Source organism: Culex quinquefasciatus, chromosome 2 (assembly GCF_015732765.1).
Source record: "Culex quinquefasciatus strain JHB chromosome 2, VPISU_Cqui_1.0_pri_paternal, whole genome shotgun sequence".
Lineage (NCBI taxonomy): Eukaryota > Metazoa > Arthropoda > Insecta > Diptera > Culicidae > Culex > Culex quinquefasciatus.
Genome location: NC_051862.1, coordinates 170,532,675 through 170,549,042, shown reverse-complemented (window position 1 = coordinate 170,549,042; position 16,368 = coordinate 170,532,675). Strand labels below are relative to the sequence as shown.

Genomic DNA, 16,368 nt, shown 5'->3' with positions numbered 1-16,368 from the left:
TTAAACAGTGTCCATGAGTGAACAGTTTTAACAATGTTTTTAGAAATGTTCAGAAAATTTGCTTTAAAATTGTCTAGAGTTTTTTAAAGGTCCTACATCTAAACATATGCAAAACAATAGCTTATAGGACCCTTTTAAAAAATAACTCTAGAATTATGCAAAATGGCTTTTTCCCCTATGTTAAGGGAATGCACGATCAATATTTCATTCAAATTAAGATAGTTACTCCATATTGAAAATGGGACCTTAGATTGTCTTGGAGACTATTGAATGCGTATCGTACGTGTCAATATATTATAATTAATAGCGGAATTAAAAGGAACAACTCGTCTGTTTGTATTCACAGTACCGTCAACTGGGGTGAACTGGGACACATGGGGCTAATTGGGACAGCAGTCGGAGCACAATATTTTGATTTTTTTGATTGGTTTCGGATTGAACAGACTCAGACCAATAAAATGTGTACATCCATTTCCAAATTTACTGTCCCTATTCAGACTGTAGTCCCGATTCGCCCCAGATGACGGTAATGCAATCTGGTAAATCACTCAGCTGAACGACAATAGATTTTTTTTGTTTGAAATTACAATTTTCTGAATTCTGAAATTTTCAAGAAATTTTTGCTTGAAAATACTTTTCATAATACAAATCTAAAGTTTTTTTTAATAGGTCTTTAGAAAATATGAAACACACTTGTTTAAAGGACAGTTAAAAAAACTCTAGAAATTGAAATTTTGGTTAACTTTTCTGAAAATCATGTATTTACATTTTTTTCAGGTATGACAACGCTTCAACCGAGCATCACCCACAGAAATGCAATTATTTAGTGAGTGATTAAGTGAGAAGGCTGAATAAACGACGGAATAAAGAAAAAAAAAAAACAAAACAAAAACAAGCGAAAATGCATCCTCCAGCATCAATTGGCAAGTGCAAACCCAATTAAACCGACGGCGGAGTGCGTGGCGGAAAAAATGCATAGTGCAATCATCAACGGGCTGTTCCTGTTAGCGAATTTGCATTTCTGCCAACACAAAGCAAACGGTGAGTACCTGCGGGGCGGGAGGGAAAGGGATAAAAAACAACAGTTTCCCCTTGAGCTGTTGCATCAGATTCTGCAAAACTTTGCAGAAGCGGGGGAGGAAAAAATAAATCAAGCGATTTTTTTTTTGATGATGCTTATTTGAAAGTTTCACCTTTTTGAATGCTTGTCTGGATGTTAACTGAAATGAAACCAACGATTCTCGGGAGCGTTGTTTTATCCTGCAGCTGAACAATATTTTTGTCCGCGCAACCGCCTGGGGCCTGAATAAATAGCGAAGCTGAATTTTAAAAACAAACCCACCACCGGATGTAATTTCACCAGAAATGTTGGTGTTGAGAGGTGAATAAAGTTTGCTCTGTCTGTTGTTGACATGAATCAAAGTATTCTATTGCAAGTGATTAAAAACTATTGTCATTCATATATTTAAACACGAAACCATAAAAAATTGTCATGACCGCATTGGAATTTATGTATACAGCAATTCCATTTGAAAAGGGCACAAGTCGAAAAAAAAGTTCTCCCATCGGGCTCAAAATTTTTGTGGGGGTTCTTGGCCAAATAATTTGACCCGGTCACCCTAATGGCCAAACAAAAAAAAAAGGGTCTAATAATTTTGGCCAAGGAACCCCCACAAAAATTTTGAGCCCGATCGGAGAACTTTTTTTTCGACTTGTGCCCTTTTCAAATGGAATTGCTGTATATTTATCTCATGTGACGGAGGGTCGGTACGACCACTTCCATATTTTTTCAAGATAGCCAACTAAGACCATTTTTTTTCATCATTTTGTAGCTCGAAACAGTACCGTAAACTGGGGTGACTTTGATAGCCCGGGGTGACTTTGATAGCCCGGGGTGACTTTGATAGCCCGGGGTGACTTTGATAGGTTTTTCAAATGCCCGTCAAATTAGTATCTAAACATTTTTGAGAACTTTAAGTATGTAAGCATTAAGGGATAGCTTATTATCGAACATATATGCAAAAATGCGACTTTTACATTGGATGTATCAAAATTAGTGGCCAAATCAAATTTCTATCAATGTCACCCCGGGCTATCAAAGTCACCCCAGTTTGCGGTACTGAGTATTGCTGTAAACATACATTACCATGTAACAAACATGACTTTTTGGCGGCCATTTCATTGGCTTGTTCCAAAAATGAGCTTGATTGGAAGAGGTTGTGATTTTTTTTTTCAAAAAGGTTTTTTTGGGAAGTTTGGCACAAGTTTTTAAAGCTTTAAATCATGCAATTAGTTGCTTACTTTAGACTGGAAATCAGTTAGACTAAAATATAAACAGGGGCCTGTAGGTATTTTGCGGAGCTTTACACTCAAATTCCAACAAATTTCAAACTGTTATTGCTTTAAAAATGTAATCGAATACTAAGTATTTAACTGATCTATTATTCCAGCAACCATATTCAAAAAAAATCACAACCGAATCTAAATTCTCAGAGCTAAATATTTATTTTCCAGTTTCAGGAAACCGAAGAAACTATGAAAATTTCTCGGGATACGGGAATTACCAATTTTGCCTTCCTCACTGAGGTAAGGCTATAATCCTGCTCGAAAAATGAACTTTTGAAAAACAGCTCGTAGACCTATATTCATGTATACCTATCGACTCAGAATCGAAAACTGAACAAATGTCTGTGTGTGTGTGTATGTGTGTGCGTATTCACTTTGGTGCTCAAAATTCTTGCCAAGTTTTCTCGGCACTGGCTGATCCGATTTGAGTCAAACAAGTTGCATTCGATTTGTTTTGGTGCCCCATACTGCACTATTGAATTGTTTGAAGATCCGATAAGTAGTTCAAAAGTTACGTATAAAAAAGTGTCAGAGTTGCGAATCAGGTGCTGGAATTTTGATGCCGGATCTCACTTATCTATATGAAAACTATGTCCGGATCTATCATCCGACCCATCGTTAGTTAGGTAATCAAAAGACCTTTCCAATGAGTCCAAAACATTGAAGATCTGGCAACCCTGTCTCAAGTTATGACCACTTAAGTGATATTTATGTATTTTTTTGAAGCCGGATCTCACTTAAATGTATGTAAACTATGTCCGGATCCACCATCCGACCCATCGTTGGTTAGGTAATCAAAAGACCTTTTCAATGAGTCCAAAACATTGAAGATCTGGCAACCCTGTCTCAAGTTATGACCACTTAAGTGATATTTATGTACTTTTTTTAAGCCGGATCTCACTTAAATGTATGTAAACTATGTCCGGATCCATCATCCGACTCATCGTTGGTTAGGTAATCAAAAGACCTTTTCAATGAGTCCAAAACATCGAAGATCTGGCAACCCTGTCTCAAGTTATGACCACTTAAGTGATATTTATGTACTTTTTTTAAGCCGGATCTCACTTAAATGTATGTAAACTATGTCCGGATCCATCATCCGACTCATCGTTGGTTAGGTAGTCAAAAGACCTTTCCAATGAGTCCAAAACATTGAAGATCTGGTAACCCTGTCTCAAGTTATGACCACTTAAGTGACATTTGTATATTTTTTTTATTGAGAAATAGATGGAATTGGTGACCAAACCCATCATATCACCAAATGTTGGTAAAAAATGAGGAAGGCGCCACCACATTGGTGGATTAATTTAGGTTTTTTTACCAATTTTGTCCGGATCACTTTGCGACCTATCTTTGAATAGGTAATTAAAAGACCTTTTCAACGAGCACAAATTGGATCGGAGATCTGACTACCCTATCATAAGTTGTAAGCACATAAGTGCCCTACAATATGAAGACCTGACTACCCAATCTAGTGGTATGAATAATGAGTCAAATTGATAAAACACTGAAAAACACCGTCCTTTTGTGTCTATTTTGGATAGCACCCTTTAAATGTGAGGAAGGCAACAACCACCTAAGGGTGTATAAAGTAACGTTTTTATTTTTATCTGACTTTTAGTTTCAGAGATATCCTTTTTCAAAATATGGAAATTAAAAGGCTACATCAGGCCTGCTCAACATCCAGCCCGCGGGCCGGATCCGACCCTTGAAGCCATTTTATCCGGCCCGCGACTTTTCAAAACATCTCTTCAAAATAGTTCTATGACCGGCCGTTAAGGCTGTTTTTGAAATATTGAGTAAATAAATTGATATCTGAATTAAAAAAAAGCTTGAGATGAAATTTTAAAATATTACAACAACATTCTTCATGTTTGAATTTAATTCTTATAATTTCTATATTTATACTTTTAAACTGAAAAATTTAGCAAGAAAACAAAATTATCCATTTCGAACAATTGTGTAATCCATAAAAAAATGGATTTTTGTCTAAAAATGTACAAAAAGACACTTAATTTAAATTTCTTTCAGTTTTAACTGTGTTTTATTGCAAAAACTAATGTATTTTTACAGAACAACTTTTCAGTGATAAAGGTTAAAAAAAAGCAAAATATTCATAATGAAAAAATATATCGCTGCAAAACGTCTCAAAATGAATCAAGAAATCAGGGAGCAAAAAATATATTTTTTCATATACTTTGAATTTCGAAGAATAATGAATTGAAAATTATTTAATATATATTTTGTACACTTTTAAATGTGGTGTGTGTTTAAAATCATTTTTTTTAAACATTCAATAAGTCCAAAAAGCATCCAAAAAATGTTTTACTTGAAATGCTTATTACAATGACATGGTTAAAATATTTTCAATTTTCAATAGTACACGTTGTTAAGCATAAATTAAGGCACATAACAATCCTGAAACGAGCCAAATTAGTTAGACCATTCCTGAGAACAATGCGAAATATATTGCTGCTTTGCATGGTAGGTCCAAAATAGGGCCATATACCCTATTTGAATAAAGTTTAACAACAACGCAAAAAGTGTGTTTTTTTGTAAAGGATATTCGAATCCAAATTTCTTTGAATAAATTTTATCATGACTCATTGATTTTTTTTATATTGTAGTGTTGAGGGCATTAAACTTTATAAGTTGCAACTACCATTGAAATTGGAATGTTTTTTTTTATTTTTTTTATAGAAGATCATATTAAGGTATTTAGTTTTAATCGTCAATAACAATAACAATACAAATTTTAAACAAACAAAATTTAAATAAGTAAAATAAACACATTTTTTAAAGTTATCTTTATTTTTCATTGTTAAATCAAGATATATGAATTTTATTGGCAACACTAGTTCTTTTATTTATTTACTATAAAAGAACCCAATCATAAAAAAAATTATAAAATGTGTAAACTTACTTTTTCAACTTTTATCAAATATTAGTTCCTACCCGAGACTGCTTCAGAAAAATCAGATCTGGCCCGTAGGGCCAAAAGGTTGGGCACCCCGGACTTCATCGTCAGTGAACCGTAAAGATGAAACCATTGTGATTTTTTTCTGTTTTGGTACATATTTTGATCGCCGTTGATTTATGTTGGAAGACTTAGATTAGTACTTTTCGGTGATAATGAAACTTCTATACAATTTGTTAATTGAAATAAAATTTCAACAAAGATTTTTTTTGCTCCCTAATTTTTTTAAAAATATGTTTAGGGGTTAGTGACAAAAACTTGAAATAAAATTTTTTTTGTCTTATGGTAAAATATTAATTTCGGTGAAAGGAGCGGCCGTGGCTGACTGGTTACGGTGTTCGCTTTCTAAGCGAATGGTTCCGGGTTCGATTCCCATCTGCTCCCAACGAGAAAGTATAGGAAAAATTAATCTTGAAACTCTGAACATGAACGAAAAATCAAAGTCGCCCGAGTCGGGGTTCGATTCCCCGTCCTTTGGATTGGCAAGCAAAAATGCTAACCACTACGCCATCACAGCTTGGTGAGCGATGACTGGAATCAGGAATACTGTTACTATCAACTATATACGCGCTGGGTCCTTGTCCATTTGACAAGGGTTCGGAAGTTCTAAATAACGTTTGAACCCGATTGGTGCAAACGTTCTTCAGGGCGGGGCTTGTCGATAAAGCTGAAGTACCTCGCGCTCGGCTAGCCAGCGTAGAAATGGGTCACCGAAGCTCGGCAGAGCTAACACCTTCCAAATGCCTATGCGAGTTATTTGCATGTATAGAATGAAGATCTAAAAATACATGGAAACAACTCAATTTGTAAGAAGCGACCGCGTGGTCCCGTTTGGTTGGTTGCACACACACGCACACACACACATGGTAAAATATTAATTTCGGTGAAATCCTTATTTCTTGGTTGAACCTTATTAAAACCGAGAAAAATTGGTCAGTTCAAGAAAGTTCAATAAAGTTACAACAATGTTATCCAAATATGATGGTATTTTCGAAAAGTTTCAAGCATTTGCTGTTTTATGATAGGGTCACAAACATTAACTTTTATAAATTACAACTTAAATTTCAGAACATCTGGATAAACTTTTGGACTCAGTGGGATCAATTCCACTAAATTTCCAAATATTCTAAGAGTGTTTTGTGGTACCATTTCAAATGAAACACAATAAAAAAATCATGCTGAAATTACACCTGGGAACAAGTGCATCTGAATTTATTTACGGTGTTTGATGATTCGGTCAAAATTGTATAACAATGGGAAAATTTTGAACAAAGTATTAAACCAAATACGAACTGAATTCTTTTATGAAACAATTCGAATAAGCCAATTTAAAGGTTCAAAAGAAACAGATTCCACGAAAAACAAAGCCCCTCCATCAAAAACCATCCCGAGTGCAAAAGTGAAATTAATTTCTCAATCACCAACTTACGTTCGATTTTAATTAGCTTTCCCCCATTCAGCAAATATAATGCGACGTAATAATTAAAAGTACGCGATGTACGGGACGTTAATGGGTTTATATTTTACGGATGTTTACGTTTGACTGGAAAATTTATCTGCTCCATTCGCTTTTCCTCCTTCCCCAATACGTTCGGCACCGAAACATACAATCCATTCAGGAAATAATTGAAATTGTTTTTCCATTCGCCGCCTCTCCTGGCTTGTCTGTGAAGGCTTTTCTTTTTTTTCCAGGAAAAAAATACTGTAAGGATTTGTTCTAGGAAACAATGAATTTTAGCAACTTTTTCGGTCAATTGGGGTTAAATGAGTTTTGGAAAATTAAAATTTTGAATTTTTGTTTAACATTTTATTCAAACTTAATGTCACTACTAATTTGACCCCAGTTGGCCCCGTAATCTATTTCGCACTCGAGTGAACTTCGAAAGCTACCTTGCCTGGTGGAGGAGCCACGTGGTAAATGTAGTCCCATTATGTCGGATCCACCTTCCCGGGAAAACCAGACCAAATGAGAGCTCCACTGCGACCAACGGGGTTGGATAAGGTGGGGGGTCAAACGGTTCACCGGCCAGGATGAGGCCATGCGAATCTGCAAATAATTTATTTGCTTTCTTCAATTTGCAAAATGAACGAAAAGTGGGTATCAAACGCAGAAAAGAAACGAAAAAAAAACTAGTAGGTATTAGCCTCAGGTCTTGGCCAATAAATAACGATTCGAACACGGCTAAAAGATTTATTCCGGGGGAGGCGGGAAAAAAGTTCCGAGAACATAAGTGTATGCTAATCCCATGATGAACTTCCCTTACGAGGGGGCGGGGTGCCTCGGGAGGAAGGGGAGGAACTGTTCTAGGAGTTTCCCCTCTGCTGCTGCTGCTCAATCGGCTCAATGGAGCGGAAAATGCTTCCTGCGATTTTTCTTCGTTTTCCCCTCGCCCGGTCCCACCTCACTCTTCTGGGGCAGACTTTCATTTCCATTTCCTAAAAGCAATAAGACAAAACTAATCATGTCAGCTGCTGCTGCAGTGATGGGGAAAGGATTTGGCTAAGCTGGAGAAACGGCTTACGGTCGTTCGGTCGAGGGTGGAGTGTAACTTTCGCGATAGTGACTACGGCTAACTTTTAGGAATTATTTTTGGATGTAACTCTTTCTGAATTTTGAAACTTTACGGTTGATATATTTTCAGCATTAATTCTAATAGATTTAAACGAAAATGTTTTCACCCGTATTTAGGTCGATGCAAACATTTTTCAAAGTTTTTGTCGCAAAATTAGTCCAAAAATCAGAGGGTATATTTTTTCAATGAACTTCTAAATTTTATTAAAAATAGAAGTTTTATTAATGGAAAACAATCAAAAATGCATTTTTCTGCATTGATCATATTTAGCATGTTTGGGCTGGTTTCATGATTTTCATATCTCTTAAGGGTGCATAGCACCAAAATTGACAAACTTACGCACCCAATCCTGAAACAATCTGATTGTAAAAATAGTCAAACATTGTTGTAATTGACTTTGTAGACAGTACTTAAGAAAGTGAATCAAAAACTATGCAGACCGTGCTCATACCTTTGAAAATACTTGGTGCGTGAAGCTCTGGTTGATGTGCACCGTTAAACCAGTTTTTGTCCGTACTTCTCTATGGTTCAAAAGTTGCGGTATTTTGTCCCTTAAGGGTGTACAGTAGGGTGACAATTAACACTGGAACGCCCAACGCATGTCTAACTTACACGGACTCAACCAATCTTTACGATTCCTGTTTCCAGTGATTTGTCAGAATGTCCAGATGATCCTAAATTTTTCAGAACTTGATTTGAACAAATCTGTAATTTCTGCGACCGAAAACATCGTTCCATCTTTTTTAAAACGACTGCCTACGCGGAATTTTTGTCGAATTTGTCGAAGTTGGAACGATGTTTTTGATCGCAAAAATTACAGATTTGATCAAATCGAGTTCCGCAAAGATCTAGGATCATCTAGACATCCTTACAAATCACTGAAAAAAAGAATCGTCTTGATTGGTTGAGTAATTCCCAAGAACCAGCGAGTTGAAGTTACCGTTCCAACTTTTTTGGAGCCTTGGGAGTTGGAATGTTAAAAAAAAATCGATCCCAGGGTTACCCCCTGGTTCGATTCCTTAGGCAAAAATAGGGTCGCTTTTTATAGTTGAAATTGGTGAAAAAAAATCTTTTCATACAAAACCGTCTTCTTTAAATGGATGTATGTATGCATGTATGTATTTGAACCCCCGTCTTGGCAGGACTTGGCCATGACCATAGTATATTTCAACTGAGACGGTTCGGTTAGTAACCACCACATATCTCAAGAATCTTTGAGGCGAATACCTTTCTCTGGCGAACGATTTCTTTTGAAATTGTACAGACATAGATCGGTAATGCAGATGACTCGGGCCAGGCAATCCACGACTCCCTCGTCCAGTTCATGAGTATTTGAGATGGTCCTGGGCTGTTTTGAGATTGTGTTAGTAGTTATAAAATAGTTTGATATATTATACCTTGGGACATTATTTCGCCACTACGGATTAATTCAGTTCTAGAGCATTAACTCCATGCTGACCGACTGGTTAGCGTCCCAGACCATCAATCCAAAGTGGTGAGTTCGAATCCCACCTGGTTCTTAAAGGTTTTTAGTTCATTTTTAAAGTTTAATTCCTGATACCAAATTTCAAGGGAACCGACCGGGATTTGATGCCTGAACCTTCTGCTTTCAAGGCAGAAACCGCAACCATTAAGCCACAAAGCCGGTTAAAAAAAATCATTTCATTCAAAAACGTCTTCTTTAAATCGTTATTAACTCGTCAGAATAAACTCGAATCGGTTTGCGGTCTTCGACAAAGTGGCGGAATTTTGAATTTTTTTTTTAACTGGCTCAAACTTTTTGGGGATCAAAGAAGCCCTTTTTGTGACATTGGTTCACCCATACAAAGGTCCATACAATATTGGCAGCTTTCCATTAGGGTGGCAATAAAAAAATTCGACATCAGGAATACCCTTTGACTCGATTCCTTACAAAAAAAAACTAGTAATTGTGCCAATTTTGAGCCAAATCGGTTAAGGTTTAGGGGTCGCTTTTCATCGTTGAAGTTTATATGGGGAAAATCGCAAAAATGTGTGCAGAAAAACATCGTTTCATTTTTTTTCTGCCAGGTGGCGCGGGTCTCGCCCAAAATTGTCCAATTGTGTGATTCTTTTAGAAAATTCAATTCCCTACAACTTTGTCGAAAAGTGCAAATCGATCCGAGTTGATCCTGATTTTTTGTGATTTGCTTAGAAAAAAGTATTTTGTTTTGTACGTCTAATATATCCCTTATATACTTTAAAATATATAAGCCGATTTCTTTTCGTCGCATTTCTAATAACTCCGCAGGATCAACTCGGATCGTTTTGCACCCTTCGACAAAGTTGTAGGGAATTGAATTTCCTACAAAAATCTCACACTTAAACAAATTTGGGCGAGACCTGCGCCACCTACTGCCAAAATCCTGAAGCGATGTTTTTCCCCATATAATCTTGAACGATAAAAAGCGACGCCTGAACCTTAACCGCTTTGGCTCAAAATTTGCACAGTTACATATTTTTGCCTAAAGAATTGAGCTAGGTGATATCTATTGAGATTTAAAAAATAATAATTTTTCTTGTCACCCCACTGTCTATACAAAAAATTTACGTAAATATTCGAAAATCTGTAACTTTTGAAGAAATTATCTGACCGCCTTTGGCAAAGGTGTACGTTGTATACGGAATTTCATTATTTCTGAGCAGTTCTCTACGGAATCGGTCTTTTTTCTTTAATTTTAATTTTTGTATTTTTTAATCCCAAAGAAGCCATTTTGCATCATTAGTTCGTTCATATAATTTTCCATACAAATTTGGCAGCTGTCCATACAAAAATTATATGTAAAAATTCAAAAATCTGTATCTTTTGAAGGAATTTTTTGATCGATTTGGTGTCTTCGGTAAAGTTGTAGGTATGGATATGGACTACACTGAAAAAAATGATACACGGTAAAAAAAATTGTGATTTTTAATTTAACCTTTTTGTCACTAAAACTTGGTTTGCAAAAACACTATTTTTTTATATATATGGGTAATTCTCTACCAACTCACACGATATCGGGAAAAGTTGCCCCGACCCCTCTTCGATTTGCGTGAAACTTTGTCCTAAGGTGTAACTTTTGTCCCTGATCACGAATCCGAGGTCCGTTTTTTGATATCTCGTGACGGAGCGGTGGTACGACCCCTTCCATTTTTGAACATGCGAAAAAAGAGGTGTTTTTCAATAATTTGCAGCCTGAAACGGTGATGAGATAGAAATTTGGTGTCAAAGGGACTTTTATGTAAAATTAGACGCCCGATTTTATGGCGTACTCAGAATTCCGAAAAAACGTATTTTTCATCGAAAAAAACACTAAAAAGTTTTAAAAATTCTCCCATTATCCGTTACTCGACTGTAAAATTTTTAGGAAAATGTCATTTTATGGGAAATTTAATGTACTTTTCGAATCTACATTGACCCAGAAGGGTCATTTTTTCATTTAGAACAAAATTTTTCATTTTAAAATTTCGTGTTTTTTCTAACTATGCCGGGTTATTTTTTAGAGTGTTACAATGTTCTACAAAGTTGTAGAGCAGACAATTACAAAAATTTTGATATATAGACATAAGGGGTTTGCTTATAAACATCACGAGTTATCGCGATTTTACGAAATTTTTTTTTTTAAAAAGTTACTTTTTGCGTTTCTCTTACATTCGTCGTCCGTGTCTTTTTCCTGTTTTTTAACCTTTGCATGGCAATATCTCAGCAACTAAGGGTCGTATTAACAAAGTTCAAGAAAGCAAAATATAGAGAATTTTCTCAGCTTTTCAAAAATATTTTTTTCAAAGATGGGCAAACATGGGCACTAATTTAAAAAAATGAAAAACTGCGACTTTTTTCAAAAAAGTAACCTAAAAATGGCTATAACTTGAAAACGGTGAACTTTATCAAAAGTTCACTATAGTACTTTTTGATTGCAAATTCGATTTTACATCGAAAAATAAAGTTGAAAAATTTTTGCGACCGATATTTCGATTTTTTCAAAAAATCTGTATTGATTCAAAAAATTATAACTCGCTCAATGATTTTTTGCCCATTCCGGAAATTTCGGAAAAGTTGGCATTTAATGTCCTCTAAAACATATAAAAAAAAAGTGTTTTTTTGCAAAACAAGTTTTAGTGACAAAAAATTAAATTAAAAATCACAAAAAAAAAGTTACCGTGTATCATTTTTTTTTCAGTGTAGTCCATATCCATACCTACAACTTTGCCCAAGACACCAAATCGATCAAAAAATTCCTTCAAAAGATACAGATTTTTGAATTTTCACTTATCACTTGTGTATGGACAGCTGCCAAATTTGTATGGAAAACTATATGAACGAACTAATGACGCAAAATGGTTTTTTGGGCATACCTAGCATTAGCATTAGCATTAGCATTAGCAATAAAGGTCGCACAATTCCGGATGGCTGCACAACGCTTATCTTGCTGTTTAACTGTAATTAAACGTATAATAGCACTAGACTCTCATCCGGTTACAATATTCCAACACGGGAGATACCATGTTTTCATCTTTAGATGAGCGTGTAATACTATCCAGTAAGATAAGGGGCTCCTGGCCGGTACCTTGCTAACCTCGGGGATTGGAAGGCATGTTAGTAAACATCTATTTAGAATGCGCAGAGATCTCTACGTCACCTAGTGGTATAGATGTTTGTAGGGAGGTTTTGGACTCAAAGTTAGTAAATTGAATGTTCTTATTATTTAACACCATCACCACCACCACCAAAAACAATTCCATCACCACAAAGAACCAAGCTAGATTTTAACACAAATACATTACAAAACGAACACGACAATAAAACCATCATCCTGGTACTGCTGCTCATACGATACTGACGCGCAATAATATTCATTAGCATAATGACCCCCCACCGCATGCATGGCATGAACATGAACACGAACACAGCACAAAGAGAACACAACAAAAATCCATCTCCCCATCACCACTGCTTGCACGATACTCGTTTCTTTGGGCATACCTAAGGCACAAAAAAAGTTTCAGCCGGATTAAAAAATACAAAAAAAAAATCGAATGACCGAAATCTCAGAGAATTGCTCTCTGTATTTTTTATACTTCTAAGGGGACACAAAAATAACACAAAATTATGGACAAATGTGATACTGCCGAGTTATGATTGTTTGAAAAGCGTTATTTTTTGAAAAATATAAATTCGACTCGAAAAAAAAATTAAAAAGTTAATCATTTTGAAATCGAAAAATATAATAACATCTTTGGAATAAAAACTTGTACAGAAATGATTGATAAAAAAGCCCCGGGTCATTTGTGGTCTCTGTTGTAAGTTTCTGCTCATTTTTAGGCGTCCGAAGGTTATGTGTGGTGAGTCACCCAAAACTTCTTTTACGCAAATGGACCCCATCCGATAGAAGGAGCAAATGATTGATCCTCTCTGCTAATTGATTCAATACTTGAAAGGCTAGAGCTTGGAAAAAAGCTTGTCAAGACTTGCTCAATCTCATCATTACCTGTTTAATTGGAGAAGCTTCCCCTTTTTATTGCCAATTACCGAGAGACCTATTAATCGAGAGGATTACTTGACCCTTTGAACGAACCTTTGTGATGTGGTTTTAATTAAATCCCTTTCAACGCTCAGGGTGGGTTGCACTAGCAATTGTTCGAATTGCAATGAAGCATTGGCTTCACTTTTGGACGTTCGAAGAGATTTTTTTTTCAAATTAAAAATCAATTTTTTTACTCTACAGCATTTCCTTGGCGTTCTCGATTGCGAGATTCCTACTCGAAACTAGGTGTCCGAAGGCTTGATTGTTAAGGCAGTTGCAAACCTCTTTTTACACCTTAGGTTCCATCCACCCGGGATTCAAACTGACGACTTTTGGATTGTGAGTCCAACTGCCTACCAGCGAGTCCACCGGGTGCTGTCTCGGAAGACGAACTCCTGCACCTGGACTGAGCTAACGGCCTAACCTCTAGATTAGACCGGGGCCAACATTTACTTCCCCGTCCGACGGAAGGCAAATCTCGTCTCGAAAAATGCCACCGGGACCTCCTGGGATCGAACCCAGGCCGACTGGCGATGAGCAACCAGGCTTACCCCTACACCGCGTGTCCCGGCTATTTTTTTAATCAGCTGAAAAAATTGAAAACTTGGTTTTAATTGAAGCAATCAAAAACTTCAAAACCAATTTGGCTAAATTAAAAATGACACAAAGTTGAAAACTTACTTTCGATAAATAACTCAGAATGGCTTCCCAGCAGCAAACTCCAGCCAGCAGCAAAAATAATCAAATTTTCCAATTTGAACTTTTCCGCTTTAGCAAAATGTGCAGTTAATGAAATATCCGATTCACACCTCAGCAGCATCCCCGGAAAACCGCTCAAAACTTGTTAAAATTAGTAGTCAAAAAAAAAATCTCCTCTAATTTTCACGGAACCATTTCCGTAAGGCGTGAAGCCATGCTTCCGTGCTCTTTTCAGTGCCAATTAATTTTCTAATCTTAATTAAAAACAAATATCCACTTGGGCGCTTAATTAAGTTTTAATGTTTGTAACCTTGAGCACGACGACGACGACGATGAAGATTATGACGGCGAAGAAAGAAGAAGCTCGGACGATAAGCACAAGCACGGCGTGAAAATTCTTCATTTAAACTTTTTCCGGTTTTTCACGGCTGAGTTCGGTGGCGAAGATATGAGGGGATTTCTTCTACAGCCGGGGTTCTCGTTGTTCGTCCAGTACATACTTCTTGTTTTTTTGCAGTTGTTTGACAGTGGATGAAATTGGGAGAAAATGTGGGCAAAAATCATCGTTAATATTTGATTTGATGATAATTTTTGTAATTACTGATTAAAAAACTAAACATACTGAAATTTCTCTCAAAAAAAATTAAAATACTAAAAAAACAAAGAAATTTATTTCAATCAAATTAAACTTTGACCACCATTTAAAGTACTCGCTTCCACTGTCCCTTACCAAAGCCGTGGCCTATCATTCTTCAGCTGGTCTGATCCTATGGCCATGGCGCCACCACCACCAAAGTCGTCCTCGTCATCGTTATGAAATTTTACCCAGAAAAGCGTTTTAACTCGACACTTTCGGCACAAGTTGAGAACGAAGATTTTTGCAGCCATCGGGGCGAGTTTCTTTCGAGCCGTTTATTAGGCAATATTATGAACATTGCTGCTGCTGCTGCTGTTGCTGCTCCCGGCCAAGATTAACGATAAGTGTTTGAGGCGCGGCGAACCTCGAGAATCTGCTGAAGGTCTGGCCGCCGAGGACGCGCATTAATTGCTGGCAAAATGTTGAGTAATCACTAAATTGGCCCATAAAAAAGGATGATCTACGGACGCCGAAATCTGTGCTCTACCGAGCGTGAAAACAACTGCCCAGAAGCCATTTGCATCTGATTAGGCCGAATTGAAACGAGGTGAATCTTGCGCAAACTTTAACGAAGTCGGGGTTTTAACTGTTTTCAAGGATCGTGAGTGTAGACCTTAAGGGGTTAAGATTTTACATTTAAAAAATGATATTTTTACGAGTCTTCACCAAAAACTGAACTAATTTCATTAAGGTAGTGAAGAGGTATCGTGGCAACCGATTTTTTTATTTTGCTTTGATTACAGCAATGTATTATCAAGCTTATTTGGCAATAGTTGAAAATGTACCAACTATTGTCAAACGAACGGTTTAGTTTGACACACTTTTTACACGGAGTTCACACTCACTACCAAACGTTTGTGTTGAAAGTGTGCGTGAGCGCAGTGTGAAAAGTGACAGTTACTTTTTAGTTTGACTTTTACCAACCAACGGGGTACAAACTAAAAAAGTGTCAAACGAAAAAGTGACCAACAACTGGGGGTTGAGTGTACTATAATGCCATGGAAACAGATTTAAAAAAAGTTTCCCATTGAGATTTTTGCTGATTTACATGTATGTAACCCCTGAAAGCAAAAACAGTGAAATTGTTATGTCAACTTTAAATTTTAAATGGTTATTTGCGCCTTGAAAACTTTCTCAGTGGAGGTCAACTATTAAACTGAAACAAAAAATATTCTGTTATGAAAACAAGAACTCTTAACGGTACACACCAACCAGAGCTTTTCATACCCAGTTTTTTTAAAGACATTTTAGTATCTTCCAAACTACGGGAACTATCGATATAAATTTTGATTTGTCCCCTAAAGTACTGTCTACAAAATAATGTTCATACAGTTTTACTGTTTTGACAATCAGAATGTTGCAGGATTGGGTCCGCAAGTTTGACAATTTTAGAATTAAAGACAACAACTTCCTTGGTTGCTGTGCCCTCTAAATCAAAACCTATATCAGACCAATTTTCAATAAAATTCAAATTAGATAATTGGAAAATTCTCGGTTTCCCGGGTTTTCATTACCCTTGGGAAATTGAACGACTAATATAACTTAAAGTTAATTTTCTATAAACTATGAGAATGTAACACCCACAGTTGGGCAGCGCCATCCGAGAGAATTAAG

At 36.4% G+C, this 16,368-nt stretch overlaps 1 protein-coding gene across 1 annotated transcript in view; it reads left to right on the top strand.

Moving 5' to 3' along the window:
* Positions 1–16,368, top strand: part of LOC6041372 (zwei Ig domain protein zig-8) — a 53,511-nt gene that overhangs the window by 3,580 nt on the left and 33,563 nt on the right. Inside the window, exon 2 of the mRNA XM_038257109.1 lies at positions 778–1,041. Within this exon, the coding sequence (XP_038113037.1) occupies positions 972–1,041 (70 nt within the window). The 5' untranslated portion in view covers positions 778–971. The remainder of the gene's footprint in view (positions 1–777; positions 1,042–16,368) is intronic.